The sequence below is a fragment of the Prunus persica genome, chromosome G4, assembly GCF_000346465.2.
Source record: "Prunus persica cultivar Lovell chromosome G4, Prunus_persica_NCBIv2, whole genome shotgun sequence".
NCBI lineage: Eukaryota > Viridiplantae > Streptophyta > Magnoliopsida > Rosales > Rosaceae > Prunus > Prunus persica.
In genome coordinates, this window is record NC_034012.1 from 15,256,932 (window position 1) to 15,279,629 (window position 22,698).

The 22,698-nt window shown below is 37.0% G+C and overlaps 2 protein-coding genes across 14 annotated transcripts; both read right to left on the reverse strand.

Annotated features, from left to right (window-relative positions):
- On the reverse strand, nucleotides 6,510-10,568 carry LOC18779107 (cytochrome P450 CYP736A12). 13 transcript variants are annotated; one of them, XM_020562026.1, is made up of 6 exons: nucleotides 10,365-10,568; nucleotides 10,024-10,086; nucleotides 9,880-9,925; nucleotides 9,679-9,785; nucleotides 7,521-9,137; nucleotides 6,510-7,285 (listed from the first exon to the last, which is right to left on the reverse strand). In XM_020562026.1, exons 5-6 carry the CDS (start codon nucleotides 8,391-8,393, stop codon nucleotides 6,665-6,667), a joined length of 1,494 nt encoding a protein of 497 aa, XP_020417615.1. In that variant the 5' UTR covers nucleotides 8,394-9,137; nucleotides 9,679-9,785; nucleotides 9,880-9,925; nucleotides 10,024-10,086; nucleotides 10,365-10,568; the 3' UTR covers nucleotides 6,510-6,664. The 13 variants fall into 13 exon arrangements, with proteins under 13 accessions (XP_020417615.1, XP_020417614.1, XP_020417610.1 ...); XM_020562025.1 differs by having other exon boundaries at nucleotides 10,024-10,089; XM_020562021.1 differs by lacking the exon at nucleotides 9,880-9,925 and adding an exon at nucleotides 10,236-10,291.
- On the reverse strand, nucleotides 15,122-17,135 carry LOC18778625 (cytochrome P450 CYP736A12). Its single transcript, XM_007214342.2, has 2 exons — nucleotides 16,210-17,135; nucleotides 15,122-15,911 (listed from the first exon to the last, which is right to left on the reverse strand). Exons 1-2 carry the CDS (start codon nucleotides 17,083-17,085, stop codon nucleotides 15,297-15,299), a joined length of 1,491 nt encoding a protein of 496 aa, XP_007214404.1. The 5' UTR covers nucleotides 17,086-17,135; the 3' UTR covers nucleotides 15,122-15,296.

Below are 22,698 nucleotides of genomic sequence, written 5' to 3' on the forward strand. Positions count from 1 at the left end.
TTAATGTAGTCTTCTTTTTATGGCGTGCATATTTTGCACACCATTAATACCTAAATATTATGCCACGCATTAAAAGCACGCTGTAACAAAGGGAGGGGAAATCTCATTTACAGTGCGAGAAAATTGCACGCCATAAAAAGTAATTTTTTACAGCGCACAAACTATGCACGCAGTAAATAGCACGCCGTAAGTACCCAATTTTCTTGTAGTGTAAGGAGTGGCTTCGGGCTGATAAAGTGTTATTGAGCTATCAGATTGCAACACTTTTGGACAACATGATTGAATATGTTATCAGTAGTAAAACTGCTTGTGATGCTTGGTTGAGCCTCTCCAATCGCTATGCCACCATGTCACGTGCTCGGATCAATCATCTCCAAACTGAGTTGCAGATGACTTAGAAAGGTGGTGATTCAATCGATAAATTTCTTCTGCGTCTCAAACATATCAAGGATCAGCTGTTCATTGCTTGAGTTTCGATTTCGGATGATGGTCTCATCATCGTAGCCCTCAATGGATTACCTTCCAAGTACGATATGATCAAGACAGTTCTTATTGTTTGAGATATCGAGATACTTCCATTTCGTTCAAGGAGTTTCACACTCAGGTTTTAATTACTGAACAATTTGCTGAATCGTGCATTTTAACTTATCATACTCCTATGGTGGCCATGATTGGTCATACTTCTTCTGGCTCTTGCAATACAGGCGCTGGTTACTTCCAACTTGACTGTTCCTGTATCTCCTTCTAGTTTTCATGCCAATGCTCGGCGCTCTGGTTCTACGTCTAATTCTTTTGGGAGAGGAAGGTTTTCTGGTAATTGATCTTTTCCTTCTCGTGGAGCTTTCAAGGCTCCATACCCTCTCATAGCCACCCAAGCTAAATAGAATTTATCTATTGAACCTAGTCAGTTTGTGATTACAATGCAATTTGATTTTTTCTCTATTACAATACTCTATGTCGGGTTATTGGGATATGGTTAACTCGTGTCAAGTTTAGGTTATATGATTCTCTTGGATGTAATTGCAAACATTCATACTTTGGCCGAAGATTTAACGAATCATATCTTTAGATTATTCTCTCTTCTTACTAAGAGTAGAGATTCCCTGTCATACATTCACATACCTCTATGTATATGCTGAGTATCATGAGGAACACCTTTAAGTCACATCCCTTTGATACGACTATATGGTGCTCTCAAAGACAAACAACTCATACACAAGACAACCGTGATGTCTCAAATCCAAGGACTAATTTGCTTTATCATAACTTTAGAATTCTTTGGTTGACACTTGTGAGTAAGACTTCCATACAAGAATTTTTAAGTTGATCGCCTTTAGTGAACTCTGAATTGAGCAGACTAGTCATCCTCCGAATTGAGCAGACATAATATGTACCAGTCTTCACGGATTACCATTATCCAATTGGTGAACCTATGACCATGAGTAGTTTAGGATTCAATATTTCTATGATGGAAAGGTCTAGTGAATCTAACTTCTTTAGACTGCTTTCCATTCATATCTTTATCTATGTATATTACGTATCTTAGAGTAACATTTATGCCCCCTTTGATTATATTAATTATATTAATTATATTCTATTCTTAGAATATTCTATTTTTATATTGGCTTCTAGGGCATATATCTAATAGTGGATAGGGCATTAATTAACATCTGACCAAATACTCAACTTAACGGAAGGCTTAAATTGATCATGATTTGAAAACCATGAGTGTATCTAAGAGGAGAGAAGTTTCTCTATACTCTTCTCTGTATAATTTGTTTCGTTGTGTTTAATGAACGAGGATGCATGGAAGATCCAAACACCAACAATTGTATGTGGGCTTTTCAAATCGCCCATATTTTTTGTAGGAAAATCACAAGCTTCTTGATCTACAACCATTCATAAAGTATCCTAAGGCACCATTTCAAATGAAGCATCAGAATTGAATCGTACATGCCCGCATGCAATAGCTAGCACAGACCTCAGCTGGTCCTATTCATTAATTCAATTCTCTTCTGGAAAGTTGTCTATAAAGACATTCAGCGATACAGTATACATAGCATTTTTGTCTCTCTCTCTTTCCTTTTCTAGCTATCTTTCTTCTGCCTTTGTCTATTTCGTTTTTGCATCTCATAATTTTCTCTTTAGAATATACCACTTCTAGAAAACCTCAAAATTGGCCACATATCAATTCGTGGCCCATACTAACAAAAGCGACTGTTCTTTTGTGGCCAAAGTGAGTGAGCCACTGATAAATCACGGATCATGTCATTGTGTTCCTTACATGGTTTCTTTTACCACCGGAAGAGAGGAAGCTCGATTTGATAGACTAAAGAAAAAAAAAGAAAAAAAAAAGGGTAAACACATGAAGAGTCGTAGATAAATCACAACATGCTTTCCTTCTTGAATTTCCCTCTTAGGGTTTTACTTGTACATATAAGTTTTATCTTTCTCTGTAACTATTTTTATACAAATAACCGAAAATATCTTGTGAAGTGTATGGGAGGATAGCCGAAAATATCTTGTAACTATTTTTATACAAATAACAATACAATTCGTATTCTTTTCAGGTCTGAATTTGAAACCTTCTTCTTTTACAAAAGTTATCCCAACTACTGAGATATCGGAGATTGAGACGATAATTTTATTCCTCCTCTTCTATTTGTTCACGTTTGTTGAGTAAAGTTGCCCGTTCCCCGGAAAAATGGGCCAAATGAACTTATTTTTTCAAACAAACGGGATATTTATTCATGCGAACGCAAGGAGTGCGTTCGTAGAGTAAAGTTGCCCGTTCCTCAGGAAAATGGACCCCACTAACTTTCTTTTTCAAACAAACGCACTATTTTTTCACGCGAACGCAAGGGTTGCGTTCGTTGAGTATGTTGCATTCATTTGATAAAGTTAAATGTTGGTATATTCGGTAAGAAAAAATAAGAGTTCTTGAGAAAGAAGAAGACATGATTTTTTATTTTTTATGTTGTTTTGTTTTGTTTTGTGTCGAAGAAATTATTATTATTATTTTTTAAAGAAAAAGTGTATGGGTGTGATATATACTATTGTTAATTTAATTGGATCTTTCCCCTTATATTTTTCACGTGCTTCTTTTTTAAAACTATTTAAAATTTTGTTCTTAAAATTTTTCACGTAAGCCTTGTACCAAGGGATATGCACTAGAAACCAACTCCACTAAATAAATTTTTGTGTCAATTTGTTGCACGTTGGAGTATATATACAGTTGTTATAATATTAATATAAATTATGTAAAATAAAAAAATTTAGGTGATCCTCAAAAATCAGGGGCCCTGTGCATTGGGGCCACTTGCACTATTTCAAGGCTGCCCTTTCTTACTAGTTGGGTTAATCTTAACTATCTCATATATGGAAAGATAGTAGGGAGCTCAAGAGAGACCTATGTGCACTATGTTCTAACATGGCTTACAAAATGCTCGGGTTACGTGACTTGGTATGACTATTGTATGAATCTAGATGGCTGTTCCTCATTGTTTGACTCATTGGAGCTCTTCATTTATGTAGATGGACACTTATCTAAATTGTAATCCAATGTTAAAACAAACTATGGATTTATGCATAGTTTATTCATTCTAATCAACATTTTATTTTCAAACTTTTCATTAACACGCATTACATACCACTTATATTTCATCATATGTATATCTTATTATTAGTAAATTTTGAGTTTTATTTGTTCAATACATTCATTGATAATGTACATAACATTTATGAAAGTTTTATACCAAAATTATGTATTTCAATGCCTATATCTGTCTTCTTCTTTTTTCGATAACTAAGACGATAACAATATATCCCCCAAAATATCCGTAAATTGGAGGCCCGATATTATTTGCATGGCTGATATTTTAATCCTTGGCCTTACCTCTGTGAGGTGAAGAAATTGGATTAAGGTCTCGAGTAAATAGCTTAGATTTACAGTATGGCTCTCAATTGCAATGTTAAACCCTACATTAGTTATATCCATTTTATTTTTTTTGGTCTAAATATAATATAGATAGTCTAATTATTCTTTTCTATGGGTATCTATACATTATTGTATAATATTTTAATTTATTTTAGTAAAATATAATATTTTAATGAGTATATAGTATATGTAACAATTAAAAAAGAGAACCAGTTTTTTTTGCCAAGAAAAATGAAGAACCAATTAATCGGTCACTTATTTTGAGCGATAAGATTATTAGTGATACTTATGGATGGTATGTTGATATTTAAGGGGTTTTTTTAATTAATTTAAATTATATGCTTATTAGGCTTCAAGGTCTCAGTTATGAAGTGTAATAGCGATTTCTTATACTTATTCAACTTTAGGATGTAAGTTACAAATTCAATTGCGATATGAGTAATGTGTAATTGAACGTAATTTGTGTCGTTAGCATTTGTATTGACAATCATGCAATTTCCAAATAGTGGAAGGAATTTCAAAGAGACTACGCCTTTGTCGATGTTTCAGTTGTTAATGCATGTCTTAAAATTGTTGTGCAATTGCACATCCATTGTAGATAATTGCATATAAATTTTTAAAACATACTATGTACTTACATGTAATTACTCATAATAATTGGATAATTGTAAAAAGACCATGCAATTGCACGTACCATGACGCAAAAACGCAAAAATAGCTAACCCATCCCCTCCTTCCCTTCCCGACACCTCTCTCCCTCCCCCATTCCCTCAGCTCCCTCCCTCTCTCTCTCTCTCTCTCTCTCTTCCCGTCTAAAAGAAACACAAACATCAAAAATCAATCAAACCAAGACATCAAGAATCAAACACAGCTCCATCAAACCCGAACATGAAAAATCAATTAAACCCAAAAATCAATCAAACCCATCCCAGCTTCTCCATTTTTCACATATTTCGCAGGAGAAGGAAGTTTTCATCAGTTCATGACTGCAACTTTGTGTGCATCTGCTCCATTTGGATTTAGTAGAAGGGCAGCAACTAGAGATTTAGTACAAGCCATAATAAATAATAGTTGAAGTTTAATGAATCAAAGGTGAATCAGATTTGGGGAAATAGAAGAAATCAAATAAATTTGGGATTTCTAAGAAGAGGTTCTCAAGATTTAAGCATGTGAATAAGAGAAATCAGTCATGATACTATGTTAGAATTGAGCCAAACAGAAAGAAAATGAACTAGAGAGAAGGGTAGGTGAGGTATTAGGAAGAAGAAGAAGGGGAAGGAGTGTCGTGAAGGAGGCGCGTCAATTTTTCCCCTTGCTTTTACCTGTTAACCAACACAACCGTTTTCCTTTGTTTTAAAAACACCCCCATGTGAATGGCTGTGCCGGTACAGCTGATGTACCACAGAAGGACTCTTGAAATTCTAGTGCCTCGTGCGTAGAAATCAATCCAGGCCTTGTAAATGCTTACGTCACAGGTCGAGATGTGAGTGTGACTGCCATCCATTATCTATAAAAAAAAAATTTCTGGAAGAAGTATGGAAATTACAACATTGTTATGTCTATACATAAATCAGATTGAAATTGCTTTGAAGTTATGCCTATAAATAACAAAGCTAATTTCAAAAGAATAGCTGTATGATTGTAGTTGTTCATAAACCAGATTGAAATTGCTTTGAAGTCGGCTATAAAGAAGCCCAAACCCAGCACAGTGAAGCTCCCATTTGGACTATGTGGGTGTCAAGAAGAGAAAACTAATGGGAGAGAGGTGGGCGATATTGAGGAGGACATTGGTCAGCAAAATTATAGTAACAAGTTGACCATGGACCCTTTAGAGAGAGAGAGAGAGAGATGGGTGGTGGCTGGGTGGTGGCTGGGAATGTGGAGGATAGGTTGAGCTGGGCAGGGATCTTTTCAGTTTTTATAATTTTTTATAATTGTTCAAATATTGAGTTTTTAATAATTTATGTTTTAAAAATAAAAATAATAAGTCATGTGCAAAATATTTGACTTCTTGCGCAGAAAATGGATGAAATTTGAAAATTTTGTTGATAAAAGTTAAATTGGTTGTTTTAATGAGTTCGATGTTAAATTTAGTGATTTATTAGTTTTGGAAGTTAGATTCGATTAGAGTTACAGTTCGGAGGATAAAACAGCTACAAATTCAAGCTAACTTTATGAGAAACAGAAAGAGGAAAATTGCAAAACCAAATACAAAAAAGTTGATTATGTCCCAGATTGACTAATATATGCTACCATGTTTGCTTCTCATTATCTCTAATATTGTGATTGCATAAACCATGCTTCTGTTGACAAGTTCACGTGAGGAGAGGAAACTCGAGTAAGACAAGTTTCTTGGCTTATTCATGTCAGCAAGACTTGAGTCGCTGGCTAAATTAAACGGCACTGACTGAGTTATCAGCTCTTATCTTGTTCAGCAGAACTTCTCTAATTTGGTGGGCCATTGGAGCCAACCAAATTAGATTTGACCATCTTGTCTTGTGTCTGTATCTCCAGTTGAAAGTTTTCTGTTTTTAATTTGTTTTTACAAATGAAAACAAAGAACATGAAAATTGAAAGAACGGACCCTCAAATTTAACAGGTCGTGTTGTGCAGCCCCTCTCACTTTAAGTGATCAACACAATTTTATTCAATTTATTTATTTTTTATCTTTATTTTCCTCAGGTGAAGAAAACAAATGTATGAAGCTACAAGAGTGGTACATGCACCTTATGCTGATTTCCGAAGGCGATAGGAAGGGATAGCGAGTAGGTGCTTGGCCCTTGGAACCGTAAAGCCAAACTCCTCAGTCATGTCCAACTCATCTGGCAACATGTTATTTGGAAGTTCCCAATCAAAACAATGCACAAGTTGTGCCAGCACTAACTGGACCACAGTAAGGCCTAGCTGAATTCCAGGGCAACGTCTTCGGCCAGAGCCGAATGGGATAAGCTGAAAGTGATTTCCTCTAACATCAACGCTGCTACCCTCAAATCTTTCTGGTATGAACTTCTCTGGATCTGTCCAAGCATTCGGGTCTCTCCCGATTGCCCACACGTTTATGAGGACCCGAGAATTTTTGGGTATGTGGTATCCATTGACAGTGCAATCTTCAATGGATGCATGAGGAACCAGTAATGGTGCTACTGGATGTAGCCTGAAGGTTTCCTTCACTACCATGTTCAAGTAGTCCAATTTCTCCAAGTCTGATTCCTCCACCATTTTATCCAATCCAACAACATTTTCTAGCTCTTTTTGGACTTTCTTCATCGCTTTCGGATGCCTCATGAGTTCGGAGAGTGCCCACTCAATCGTTGTCGATGATGTGTCCATGGAGGCCACCAGCATGTCCTGCGAAGAAATTCGCCATATTTTACTTGAAGTAGCGTAGCACACATGACATAGATGATAAATTACATAAGGGATTTTCATGTTAAATATATATTTGAAAGTAATGTTCCTCCTAAATAATAATTCAGATTCACAATCTTAGACAATGACATGTCCTTTTACTTTGAGCAATGCAAAAATAAAAGGACAAATAATTTTTAAAAAAATGATGCTAGGACAGTATATGCATACTCACCAACATTATAGCCTTGATATGGGGGCGTTCGATTCGGTATTCAGATTCTTCGGACCCCATGAAGCCCACCATAACATCAACAAAGTCCTTAGTTCTTTCTCCATCGTTAGGTTGCAGATGCTCCTCAATGCTCTTCTCAAACAAGTTATCAAATGCCTTGTTGACAGACTTCATGCGTTTTGTGAACCCTTGGAGGTCAAGTGGAGCAATAAAAGGAATGTAATCACCCAAGTTAGGAGCAGATGCCAATTGGATACCCTCTCTGACCACAGACTTGAAACCCCTCTCATCAAACTCCTCATCCCTGTACTTCTTCCCAAGCACCATCCGGCAGCTCATGTCCACGCTGAGGGACGAGACCTTGTCACTCAGATCAACAGCAACACCTATATTATTCGCGGCCGCTCGAATAGACTCAACACAGAGAGAAACCTCTTCTCTCCTCATGGACTTGAAGGAGTTGATTTTGTGGTTGCTGAGCAACTCAATTGTGCACATCTTCCGGGTGTCGCGCCAATACACGCCATACTCAGAGAAGCTCAAGTTCTTTTGTCCGAAAGAGATGTGCTTTGAACCTTCATGTGGTGGCCTGCTAGCAAACACAAGGTCGTGTGTTTTGAGGAACAGCTCGGCGGCTTCTGGAGATGAGATGACAATGGTAGACATAAGGCCTAAGCGCATGTACATGATGTCGCCGTATTTTCGGGCAAGCCGATGAAGATCCTTGTTAGGAAACTCCCCTAGCAAGTGAAGGCTGCCAAAAATGGGGAACCCTCTTGGACCAGGAGGTAACCTCTTCTTCTTGTTCTTCCACCATGCTTGCAGGATATGAACAAGGGCAAGCAACCCAATTGTTGCCCAAATCCAAACCATTGCAAGCTCCTTGGGGATGATCTCAAATGGTTGAGTCAGGCGAGAGAGGTCTCTCTTCTATAACTTTTGGAAAAGGTCTTACTTTTGTTTCTTTGTGTTCCTATACTTTTCTTCCTTTAATAATTAGTTTAGTCTGATAGATTAAAGGAAAAAAAACATGGAAGAGTTGTAGATAAGGCTTAATCCTCTGAATGGACACATGTCTCTTGGTGCACAAGTAAGACGATTTTCTTCGTCCTTTCATGTCAGTAAGAGTTGGTGGCATTTATTGTTCCACGGCAGTGAGTTTAATTCTTTTCTTTCTTTTTTCTGTACTTGCTGATCACTCTCTCTTTAGGTCCAATTGAAACGTCACCACCTCTAAGTTTCGAAGAGTGGGCCATTGAAAATTTTGTCTTGTTTCGTATGTCAAGACTGTTGTATTAATTATGTGTATCTTTCAGTTAATTATGGAGAGCTAGCTTAATTAATAAGCAAAGCCCAAAGTATAAGGGCTCGTTTGGTAACGTTTTTATCCGGTCAAACTGTGCAGCAGGGCTACCATCCGCTGGTTGTCCAATTATCCGGTCATGTTTTTGTTGTTGCTTCCAAATATCTTGTCAGCAACAGAACCATAAACTCCAATGTTTCTGATATTATGATCAAGTAGGTAGTTGTGTGTGTAAATTAAGTTTACCTTGACATTCAACAATTGAACCACTAACTTATGCCTTGACATGAGCTTTTAGAAAACTGTTGTTGCTCCTGCACCACCAGAGAAACTAATGCAATTTCAGCTACTGTGTATTAAACTTTAAACTCATAATTAAAGACCCTAAACTCAATAAAAATCTACCAAATTACGTGCATCCTGAAGCTGATTAAATAAACTTTGAAACCATAAAAAATTTGACAGAAAAAGTGCTCTAATTTATAAGATAAGGCAATCCAAAGTAAGTGTTTCAAAACTGAAACTGCAGCCCCTGTTTTGACATATTTTGTAGTCATGCTTACCAAACTCATGTATCAAACTTCAACCAAATTACAATCCTGGATATGTATAGTTTAAAACCAAGTACTTATACTTCAAAACTAACCCACAATCTGTGCAAAATTAACAGTCAACATGGGTAACTGAAACTTAACAACTTCTGCCCCAAAAGAGTTATGAACAATCTTAAAAACAAGTATATAATCTCACATGAATAATTAACATAAATCTTGTATTGGGTCTGTCAATTTGTCAATCCCTTTTTGTAATAGATGGTTATAACTTATGCTGTATTAGGAAGAAAGTAAATCGAACCTCTGGCTAGTCTTCTGAATAGAAACTTCAGAAGCTCTTCCACTCCAATACCATCCCAATTGGATAGCTTCCCTTCTATTTCAAACGCAAATTAGTTAATTCAATGCCTATACCAAAAGAAGGAGAAAATTAATCACAATCACCACCATTTCCTAACTAAAGAAACATAACTAAATGCAAGTGGAAATTAAGTATACTTACATGTACCAAAGGAACAAATATTGGAAAAAATAGGTGAAGTGGGTGGCTGAGATTAAGCAGAAAATGAAAAATTGAACTAAGCAGAAAAATAAATAAAACAAAATTAAAAATAAGTGTATAAGTGTATGAGGAGCTGACTTTTACCTTTCTCCCACTGTCCTCTCACCTAGCTTTTTCTACAACTTCAACCAATCACATGGCATACCTCTTCTAAAAACAAACCAAAGCACCATTAGATTCTTGCAAAATTTAAATAATAAAAAAATCTAAATCTAAATTAAACTTTTGAAAGAATTTGAAACTTTGTAATATCTGCACATTAATTGAAATAATTGAAAGAATTTGGAGCTTCATACCCAGTGAGGTTCCATAAAATTTAGTAAAACCAACTTGCGAGTGCAGCCGTGAGGTTCTGCAAAGCTAAATTGAAAGAACGTTTTGATAAAATCTGGAAAATAAAAGAGCATAGAGAGAGGTAGGGTTACCTTGAGATTGCAGTCGTGAAAGGGTTTGGGAACCAAGAGGATTTCTAGATGAGAAAGAATGATAGATGTTTTGGAGTTAGAGAGAATCGCAGGGATTTGGGGTCAGATAGAGCCAGACAGGGTTTTTGGTTAGAGAGAGAGAGAGAGTAAAATTTAGGGAAGAAGAAAAGAATGCTACACGAAAAAAATTTGAGGGAGAGTATTCTGAAATAAGAAAATTCTAAGGGGGGAAAAGGAAATGTATTCGCGGGCAACAAAAATTAAATGAGGGGCGTTTCACGGCGCGCATGTTTTGCACGCCATTAATGTAGTCTTCTTTTTATGGATATTTTGCACACCATTAATACCCAAAAATTACGGCACGCATTAAAAGCACGCCGTAACAAAGGAAGGGGAAATACAGTGCGAGAAAATTGCACACCATAAGAGCAACTCCACTCCTTAGGGCAAAGTCTAAGATAAGGGCAAGCTAGGGCAAGCAAGGGTTGACACTATTTACGTGAATAGTGTCAGCCTTGCCATTTGTGGTTCCACCCACAAGGGCAAAGTCTAGGGTAAGTCTAGGGCAATTACTATTCATTGTACTTTATTTCCTATTTTTTTATACTTTAAATCATTAATTTTATAATCTTTTTAATTAAATTTTCGGATAAGATTTTCGGATGTGAATCTCGGTTGCCACGTGTCTTATTCCAGATAAAAAGATTTGGTGTGGAAAATGAATTATGTGAGTGGAGAGTAGAAAATATTGTATGGAGAAGAAATTGTATGAAGATTTGGTGTTGAAAGTAGATAAAATGGTTAGGTATTTATAGGGAAAAAATACATACATTTTTTGTATTTTTTTAAAAAAAATTTCAGAATTTTTTCGAATTTTTTTGGATTTTTTAAAATTTTTTTGGCCAAAAAAATGAGAACCGTAGGATTTCTGAAAAAAATCCAATCGGAGCCACCCGGTGACGACACGTGGCAGTAGCCGTTGGAGCTGACATCATCGATGACGTCAGCTCAACTCGGGCTCGAGCCCAGTCTGATTTCGCCCTTGGGCCTGCCCGGGCTCGTGGGACCCGCAGCTTGCCCGGGCTGGATTGCTTGCGCTGGAGCTGGACTCGGGCTCTTTTTTGCCTTTTGCCTGGGCCAGCCTCTACCGCTGGACTTGCTCTAAAAAGTAATTTTCTACGGCGCATAAACTATGCATGTCGTAAATACCCAATTTTCTTGTAGTGTAAGGAGTGGCTTCGGGCTGATAAAGTGTTATTGAGCTTTCTGATTGCAACACTTTTGGACAACACGATTGAATATGTTATCAGTAGTAAAACTGCTCGTGATGCTTGGTTGAGCCTCTCCAATCGCTATGCCACCATGTCTCGTGCTTGGATCAATCATCTCCAAATTGAGTTGCAGACGACTCAGAAAGGTGGTGATTCAATTGATAAATTTCTTCTGCATCTCAAACATATCAAGAATCAGTTGTCCATTGCTTGAGTTTCGATTTCGGATGATGGTCTCATCATCATAGCCCTCAATGGATTACCTTCCAAGTACGATATGATCAAGACAGTTCTCATTGTTCGAGATATCGAGATACTTCCATTTCGTTCAAGGAGTTTCACACTCAGGTTTTAATTACTGAACAACCTGCTGAATCATGCATTTCAACTTATCATACTCCTATGTGGCCATGATTGGTCATACTTCTTCTGGCTCTCGCAATACAAGCGCTGGTTACTTCCAACTTGAGTGTTCCTATGTCTCCTTCTAGTTTTCATGCCAATGCTCGACGCTCTGGTTCTATGTCTAATTCTTTTGGGAGAGGAAGGTTTTCTGGTAATTGATCTTTTCCTCCTCGTGGAGTTTTCAAGGCTCCATACCCTCTCATGGCCACCCAAGCTAAATAGAATTCATCTATTGAACCTAGTCAGTTTGTGATTATAATGCAATTTGGTTTTTTCTCTATTACAATACTCTATATCATGTTATTGGGATATGGTTAACTCGTGTCAAGTTTCTAACATGACATCTTTAGGTTATATGATCCTCTTAGATGTAATTGCAAACATTCTTATACGTTGGCCGAAGATTCAACGAATCATATCTCTAGATTATTCTCTCTTCTTACTAAGAGTAGAGATTCCCTGTCATACATTCACATACCTCTATGTATATGCTGAGTATCATGAGGAACACCTTTAAGTCACATCCTTTTGATACGACTGTATGGTGCTTTCAAAGACAAACACTCATACATAAGACAACCGTGATGTCTCAAATCCAAGGACTAATTTGCTTTATCATAACTTTAGAATTCTTTGTTTGACATTTGTGAGTAAGACTTCCATACAAGAATTTTTAAGTTGACCGCCTTTAGTGAACTCTGAATTGAGTAGACTAGTCATCCTCCAAATTGAGCAGACATAATGTGTACCAGTCCTTACGGATTACCATTATCCAATTGGTGATCCTATGACCATGAGTAGTTTAGGATTCAATATTTCTATGATGGAAATGTCTAGTGAATCTAACTTCTTTAGACTGCTTTCCATTCATATCTTTATCCATGTACATTACGTATCTTAGAGTAACATTCATGCCCCCTTTGATTATATTAATTATATTATATCCTTAGAATATTCTATTTTTATGTTGGCTTCTAGGGCATATAACTAATTAGGGGTGGGCACGGTTCGGTTTGGACCGGTTTTTGCCTCAAATTAGAACCGATCCGATACTATTTATCCGGTTTGGTTCGGTTTGGTTTTAATAAAAAAAATTTCAAAAACTGTCCGGTTCGGTTTGAATCGGTTTCGGTCCGGTTCTGGTTCCGGTTCGGTTTTGAACCGGATTATAAAAATTATTATTTTAAATTATTTTTTAATACAATTCTCAACTAAGATATTATTTTTTTACTTAAAAATTAACAAATTATTCAATTTCATATAAAAAATAAATATTAAAGTTAGAAAAGAGAGATATTTTGACATTGAACTTGGATAAATATTAAATTTTTTTTAGTGAAATTAAAAATATAGCATTAAATATAAATATATATTGAAATTATATATATTGTTAGTTTCACCGGTTCGGTTTTTGAAGACATGGAATCGGATCCGGAACCGGTCCAAACCGGTCCGGTTCGGTTTTTGACCGATTTTTGACTTTTTAGTCAACTCGGTTTTTTTCCGGTTTAGTTCGGTATGGTTCGGTTTGGATTTCCGGTTCGCCGGTTTGAGTGCCCACCCCTATATCTAATAGTGGACACGACATTAATTAACATCTGACCAAATAGTCAACTTAACGGAAGGCTTAAATTGATCATGATTTGAAAACCATGAGTGTATCTAAGAGGAGAGAAGTTTCTCTATACTCTTCTTTGTATAATTTGTTTCGTTGTGTTTAATGAACGAGGATGCGTGGAAGATCCAAACACCTAGAATTGTATGTGGCCTTTTCAAATCGCCCATATTTTTTGTAGGAAAATCACAAGCTTCTTGATCTACAACCATTCATAAAGTATCCTAAGGCACCATTTCAAATGAAGCATCAGAATTGAATCGTACATGCCAGCATGCAATAGCTAGCACAGACCTCAGCTGGTCCTATTCATTAATTCAATTCTCTTCTGGAAAGTTGTCTATAAAGACATTCAGCGATACAGTATACATAGCATTTTTGTCTCTCTCTCTTTCCTTTTCTAGCTATCTTTCTTCTGCCTTTGTCTATTTCTTTTTTGCATCTCATAATTTTCTCTTTAGAATATACCACTTCTAGAAAACCTCAAAATTGGCCACATATCAATTCGTGGCCCATACTAACAAAAGCCACTGTTCTTTTGTGGCCAAAGTGAGTGAGCCACTGATAAATCACGGATCATGTCATCGTGTTCCTTACATGGTTTCTTTTACCGTTGGAAGAGAGGAAACTCGATTTGATAGACTAAAGAAAAAAAAAGAAAAAAAGAAGGGTAAACACATGAAGAGTCGTAGATAAATCACAACATGCTTTCCTTCTTGAATTTCCCTCTTAGGGTTTTACTTGTACATATAAGTTTTATCTTTCTCTGTAACTATTTTTATACAGCTGAAAATATCTTGTAACCATTTTTATACAAATAACAATACAATTCGTATTCTTTTCAGGTCTGAATTTGAAACCTTCTTCTTTTACAAAAGTTATCCCAACTACTGAGATATCGAAGATTGAGACGATAATTTTATTCCTCCTCTTCTGTAGTGGGTTCAAAGTGTTGCTAGTTCAGTTACCCTGCTTTAATTAACCAGAACTTTTTGAAATATGTTTTCAGTTCAATTCTATGATTGTTTGCTCTTTCCTTTTTGTTAATGGAGAGTGGGGAATTGAATTTGGAATCACTTTCAACATTGAGATGAAAAATACCTCTGGACCAATAGCTAGTTGGTAAAAACCATGTTTGTTGTCTTTTCAATAACAAGTATTATTGTATTGTGGTTTTGTTATGGGTGAGTTGGATCTAGGTTTTGCTTTGAATTTCTCTTTCAATCAATATAAACAGATGAGTGTTTAAGTAGTTTTTTTATTATTGTTTTTTGTTTTCAGGATTCTCCTTGTGATAATAAAGATTGTTCCCATAAGACAATGTCACCTAAAGAAGAAAAAGAATAAAAAATCTACAGATAAAGATTGGGACATGGGGTGCCTGATATTTACAAAATATAGTCTGCTAATTTGTATCTTGTTCGAAGAAATTTATCCTAGTTGTAAACCAAAGGAGAAAGAGAGCCTCAACTTAAGTACGTAACGCAATTTTATTTAATTTATTCCATTTTTTTAATAATAATTTTCTTCAGGTGAAGAAAAAAAACGTAACGCGTTACAAGAGTGGTATATATTAGAAAAACAGAAACGACACAACAAAATATTAAAAGTACAAAATGAGGCATTGTAGACATATTATGATCATTTGTGAAGTCGATAAGAAGGAATAGCAATTAGACGTTTGACCCTTTCCACCGTAATGCCAAACGACTCACTCATGTCCAATTCTTCTGGCAACATGTTATTTGGAAGTTCCCAATCAAAACAATGGACAAGTTGTGCCAACATTAACTGGACCACAGTGAGCCCTAACTGAATTCCTGGGCAACGTCTTCGGCCAGAGCCAAATGGGATGAGCTGAAAGTGATTTCCTCTAACATCAACGTCGCTACCCTCAAATCTTTCTGGTATGAACTCCTCTGCATCGGTCCAAGCACTCGGGTCTCTCCCGATTGCCCAAGCGTTTATGATAACGCGCGATTTTTTGGGTATGTGGTAGCCATTGACGATACAGTCTTCAGTGGCCGCATGAGGAACCAACAATGGCGCAACTGGGTGTAGCCTCAGGGTTTCCTTCACTACCATGCTCAAGTAGTCCAATTTCTCCAAGTCTGATTCCTCTACCATTCTCTCCAATCCAACAACATCTTCTAGCTCCTTTTGGACTTCTTTCATTGCTTTTGGATGCCTCATTAGCTCGGACAGTGCCCAGTCGACCGTTGTTGATGACGTGTCCATGGAGGCCACCAGCATGTCCTGCAAAGAAATTTGCCATTTTTTTACATTAAGTGGTGTAACAGATACAGACAAAACTATACACACATGATAAATAACAAAAGGGACATGTATAACTGATCAATTGAAACAAAATTCCACCTAATTAATGGTTCAGATTCACAAATCTTAAACCTCGACATGTTAAATTTTCTCACAAGAAACGATTTCGTTTTACTTTGAGCAATGCTAGAATAAAAGGACAAATAATTAAAATGATGCAAGGATTTAGTGTTTAATACCGCCATGCCTATATGTTTAAGTTTTTGTGTATACTAACCATTATTATCGCTTTGATATGAGGGCGTTCGATTTGGTATTCAGATTCTACGGATCCCATGAAGCCCACCATGACATCAACAAAGTCTTTAGTCCTTTCCCCATCGTTAGATTGAAGATGTTCCTCAATGATCTTCTCAAAGAAGACATCAAACGCCTTGTTAACAGACTTCATCCGCTTCGTAAACCCTTGGAGGTCAAGGGGAGCTATAAAAGGAATGTAATCAGCCAAGTTAGAGGCGCCTGCCAATTGGATGCCCTCTTTGATCACAGACCTGAAACCCCTCGCATCAAAATCCTCATCCCTGTACTTCTTCCCAAGCACCATCCGGCAGCTCATGTCCACGCTGAGAGATGAGACAATGTCACTCAGATCAACAGCAACACGTCCCTTATAGGCAGCATCTCGAATAGACTCAACACAGAGAGCAACCTCTTCTCGCCTCATGGACTTAAAAGAGTTGATTTTGTGGTTGCTGAGCAACTCAAGGGTGCACATCTTCCGCATGTCGCGCCAATACGGGCCATATTCAGCAAAGCTCAAGTTCCTCTGCCCAAAAGAGATGTGCTTTGCACCTTCATGAGGTGGCCTGCTAGCAAACACAAGGTCGTGTGTTTTCAGGAACAGCTTGGCAGCTTGTGGAGATGAGACAACGATGGTGGGCATAAGGCCTAAGCGCATGTACATGATGTCGCCATATTTTTGGGCTAGTCGGTGAAGATCCTTGTTAGGGAACTCCCCTGATAGCAAGTGAAGGCTTCCAAAAATAGGAAACCCTCTTGGACCAGGAGGTAACGTCTTCTTCTTGTTCTTGCACCATGCTTGCAGGATGTGAACAAGTGCAAGCAACCCAATTGTTGCCCAAATCCAAACCATTTCGCTTTTGGGGATATGATCTCAAATGGTTGAGCTATATCTAGCTGAGTGTGTTTAAGACGTACGGTATGTCTCTCTATACTTCTTCTATTTATATACTTTGTTTAGATCTTCCAAACACCTAGACTACTAGTATGTGGACTTTTCAAATAGGATTCTATTATTCTAGGTAGAATTCAGTCAAACCTTTTAAGTCTAAAATAAATGTATCATCAGAGGAGAGGAAACTCCATTTTAAGACCTTTTCAAGGAAGTCGTTGATTTTTTCTTTTTTTAATAATTAGTTTGAGGATTAAAGAAAAAATAAAGAGTGTGAACATGAAGAGACGTAGATAAATGTTTCTTGATGCGCAAGTAGGCGGCGTCTAATAGTCTTTCCTTGGTGATCACTTCCTCTTTTATTACCATTAGACTAAATCTAAATCTATACAGAGATCATCAAGACTAGAACTCTTTAGTCAATATTATCATGTAAATTTTTTTTTTTTTGGTCTAGAATTCACTTGTGATCTAGAATTCAAGAAACACTACTACAAAAAAGCAAAAAGACGACGGTAAATCACCGTCGTGTATTTGGTTTTTCAATGGTCGTGGAATCCACCGTCATCTTTTCCCTCATAAACCACGACGCTAAATAACCGTCGTTGTTAAACAATACAACGTCATCAAAAAATACAAAACGACGTCTTTGTACTGCAAAAGATCTAAAAAAAGCAATCGATGATGATAATAGACGACCAATTCTCTAAAAAGACCGTCGTTAAAAAGGGAAAATATGACACATATTAAGAGAACAAGGCCGCAAGATAGACATACAACGACGACAATAAAAATACGCCGACGTTAAATATAATTTTCACGACAATAAAAAATATGACGTCTTTAAATACATTAGAAGACGACGTTATTGATACCTACTACGTCGCACATATAAACACAACCGTCGTACAATTAATTTTCCACTTCGATTTTTTGATAAAAGATGACGTGGAAATAGTTGTCAGTGTCATTATTTACGACGTATGTGTTTCTATAGTAGACGTTGAAAAACTAAACAACGTCAGTTACAAATATATGAGAGTCGTATTAAAAAATTTATACGTCCTATTTTCAGAAACAAACAACGACCATAAATATTAGACGTTGTTAAATACAACAACGTCGGAAAACAATAAAAACAGACGTGTTTAGTCTGCTAAAGTTCTACAACGTCTCTTATTTACAAAAAACCGTCGTGAAATAAATTTTCCACTTCGATTTTATCTAAAAAAGATGACGTGGAAATAGTTGTCAGTGTCATTATTTACGACGTATACATTTATATAGTCGACGTTGTATTTATATGTATTCATTACTCACGACGCACTTAATAATATAGACGACGTTGAACGTCTAAACAACGTCGGTTCCAAATAAATGAGAGCCGTATTACAGAACATATAGACGGCGTAGATTATGATGGGAGCCGTATTACAAATAACGTCGTTTAATTGTTATTAAACGGCGGTTATAATGAATTTCCGTCGGAATTAATTTCGTTCCTCTTCGTTTATAAAAGAACTTGCGACGTGGAAAATGTATGATGACGTCGTATTTTTTAACGTTCAGATTACATATCTCGTTTTTTAGACGTCGGTATTATGGGATTGGAGTCGTGTTATTTTGAATTACATGGCGGTTCTTTATCCTTCACCGACGTGATATCCTGAATAATTGCTTCACAATAGCGTCGTGGTTCTTCATTGTTACGTTGCTTTAAGACGTCGGTAAATATGCTGAATAACTGATTCACAATAACGTCGTGTTTTATTTGAACGTAGAAAGTGAAGAAATCACATTACAATATATTACAAAATTAATGTCATACACTGCCAATTACATAAGCATCATTCAATCCATATATCTTCACACCCATCTCGAATATTTTGACCGCCTAACTCACCTACCAGTTCATCAAATGTGTCAACATTTGGCATCCCTCTAGTAAATGGCTCACACTCAATTATCACATCACCTAATACTTCATCACCAATAACATCATTATATTCTCTACTAGGCATTGATAACACTACCGACCAACCACGATGCATCGGGTCGTCAACAAAAAATATTTGTTTGACTTGAGAAGCCAAAACAAATTGGTCATTCCTATGTCCAATTTTACTCAAATCTACAAGGGTAAATCCAAGTTCGTCGACTACAAGACCAGAACTATCTATCCAATCACACCTAAAGACTGGGATTGTAAACTTTTGGTAGTCAAGGTCCCAAATTTCTTGAATGACACCATAGAAACCCATATTTGAGAGAATTGGGTTTTTATCCTTGGCACTAGCAACTTGCATGGTATGTGCAAGTAAATAAACTCCACTATTTTGAGTTGTCCGCACATCATCTTGTGCCTTGATATTGAATTTAATACCTTTAATAAGATAGCTCCTATATAATGGCACTGACATGTTTGGACCAGCTGCTAGCCACCTTAAATTTTCTGATACGCCATGATTGTCTTCCTCAACTTCACTTTGAACCTGCAAATTAATCATATCTTAATTCATCCTAACATATAAATAAGAAGAAAATTAAAAGAGAAATACGTTATTCAACAACATATACCTTGAAGCGTAGCCATTGAATGAAAGTGCTATTGTGCTTATCCTGCAGCCACTTTGTTCTCTTTCTAAATTTTGGATAAGCAGTCTTGATGTGGATCATATGTTGCCTACATGACACGAAAAATTCAAGCATTACGGTCCCAAATATATAAGATAAACATAAGAAATAATTTTAAATGGAAACTTAAAGAATAAAACTCATACGTACTCGATATAAGGTAGGACTTCCTCCGTATTCTCCAAGACATATAGATGTGCTTGATTCAACAGGTCCTGATCAACTACGCTCACTGTGCAACCTGATAATGGCTTTGAAACTCCCATCTTTTGGCTTGAAGGCACTCCAACTGTACTAACATCAGATAAATGCTGAGTACAAAACTCTACCGCTTCTTCAGCTATATACCGCTCAGCAATGCAACCTTCGGGACGAGTACGATTCTGAACATACCCCTTCAGCACTTTCATATATCTTTCAAACGGATACATCCACCTAAAATATACTGGCCCACATAGACGAACTTCTCTGACAAGATGTACTACTAGATGAACCATGATATCAAAGAATGAAGGGGGAAAGTACTTCTCAAGCAAACACAGAGTAACTACTACATCTTCTTCCAACTTATCTAGCTTGGAAACATCAACAGTCTTTGCACATATAGCATTGAAGAAGAAGCACAAACGAGTTATTGCATACCTTGCAGGCTTCTCCAAAACAGAACGAATTGCCACAGGGAGCAATTGTTGCATTAAGGTATGACAATCATGTGATTTAAGGCCAAGAAGTCTTGAATCTTGTACAGATACAAGATTTTTAATATTTGAAGAATAACCTTCAGGGACCTTCATACCATAGAAAGAATTGCAAACCTCTCTCTTCTCTGCTCTTGACAAATTCCAAGGCCCAGGAGGCAAACGAGTACGTCTTTCTCCATACTCGGGTTGCAAATCAGTTTTGACCCCCATGTTCAATAAATCTAATCGAGCAGCAATCCCATCTTTATTTTTTCCAGGGATCTCCAGCAATGTACCAATGATACTATCGCAAACATTCTTCTCAATGTGCATAACATCTAGGGCATGCCTCACAGGAAGGTATTTCCAATACTCGAGATCAAAGAATATTGATTTCTTCTTCCAACAAACTCTGTCACCATTTTCAACCATATGCAGCACTTCTTCTCCGGTTAATGGCTCTGGAGGTATGCCATATTCAGGTTTCCCATTAAAAGCTGCACGTTGCCTCCTATATGGATGATTGATTGGTAACCATTTTCTATGCCCAATGTAACAAATTTTGTGGCCATTTTTCAACCTGTGACTAGGTGTATCATCGCCGCATATTGGACAAGCTTTATATCCTTTAACAACACAACCAGATAAGTTTCCATAGGCGGGGAAATCATTAATTGTCCACATTAATGCAGCTCTGAGTGTAAAGTATTCTCCATTATGTGCATCATACACTCCTCTAATCCCAACCCACAAGGATTTTAAATCATCAATCAAAGGCTCCAAGTAGACGTCTATATCATTTCCGGGTTGTTTAGGACCGGAAATCAATAAGGTTAACATCATGAACTTTCGTTTCATGCACAGCCATGGAGGGAGATTATATGTAACTAAGATAACCGGCCAACAACTATATCTGCTACTTAGAGAACTGTGGGGATTGAATCCATCAGATGAAAGAGCCAATCTCAAGTTTCTCGGCTCATTACCAAACTCAGGCCATTTATCATCAAGAAGTTTCCAAGACGGGGAATCCGCCGGATGAGACATCTGACCGTCAATTGATTTTCTAGCAACATGCCACCAAGTCAAACTCTTAGCTGTCTCATGTGATTGAAACATCCTTTTAAACCTTGGAATTGGGGGAAAATACCACACCACCTTCGCTGGCACACCCTCTTTCAAGATTGCATCTTTGCCTTCCTTCCACCTTGAGATACCACAAGTAGGACAATTAGTTGAATCCTCATACTCCTTCCTATACAAGATGCAATCATTGGGGCATGCGTGCATTTTCTCATAACTCAGCCCCAATGCACACAAAGTCTTTTTAGCCTCATACATGGAGGTTGGTATTGTATTTCCTTCTGGAAGCAAATCGCCTTGAAGTATCAATAATTCTGTAAAACAGACATCACTCATCCCATGTTTTGCCTTCAAATTATACAACTTCACTAATGCCGATAACTTCGTGTACTTTCTACAACCAGGGTACACTGGTTGATCTCCATCCCCAATCACATTGGCAAACTCATACGGATCCAAACCAAAATCACCAAAATCATTATCATCCATATCAATTTCTTCAGACACAAAACTGTACCTACTATGGCCATCATCTTCTTCAACATTTCTGCTAGCATTAGTAGTTGCTTCCCAAGGTTCTCCGTGAAATGTCCAATTCTTATAGCTTTGGTCAATTCCATTAAAGTATAAGTGATCCCTTATAATTCCAACCCCAAACAACTTCAAATTAACACATTTAACACATGGACAACGGATATGTGTTGTAGTTAGAAGATTTTCTACAGCAAAGTTCAAAAATGCTTCCACCCCAAATTCATATGCCTTCGATCTTCTATCCGAGTGCATCCATGACTTATCCATCTCCGACACTATAACCTATTATCTATAATAAAGTGAAAATACAGGCAATGACCATCACTATAGCAGATTATACAATGATCTAATCGCAAGTAATAAACAACAGAGACGACGGGTTTTAATCAAAAACAGACGTATTTGGCATATATAGACGACGGATTTTCAACAGACGTCGTCTATTATACGTAATACAAACGACGGTTTATGAAAAAACCGTCGTGTATAAGTAATACAACGACGGTAGTTTAAAAACACCGTCGTGTAATCGTCGTCGTACGCCTTAAAATTCGTCGTGTCTCAGTTTATTTTCAAGAACACAAACTCATAGACACACATATATATGAAACAGCAGAACACATATACATGAACCAGCATGAAA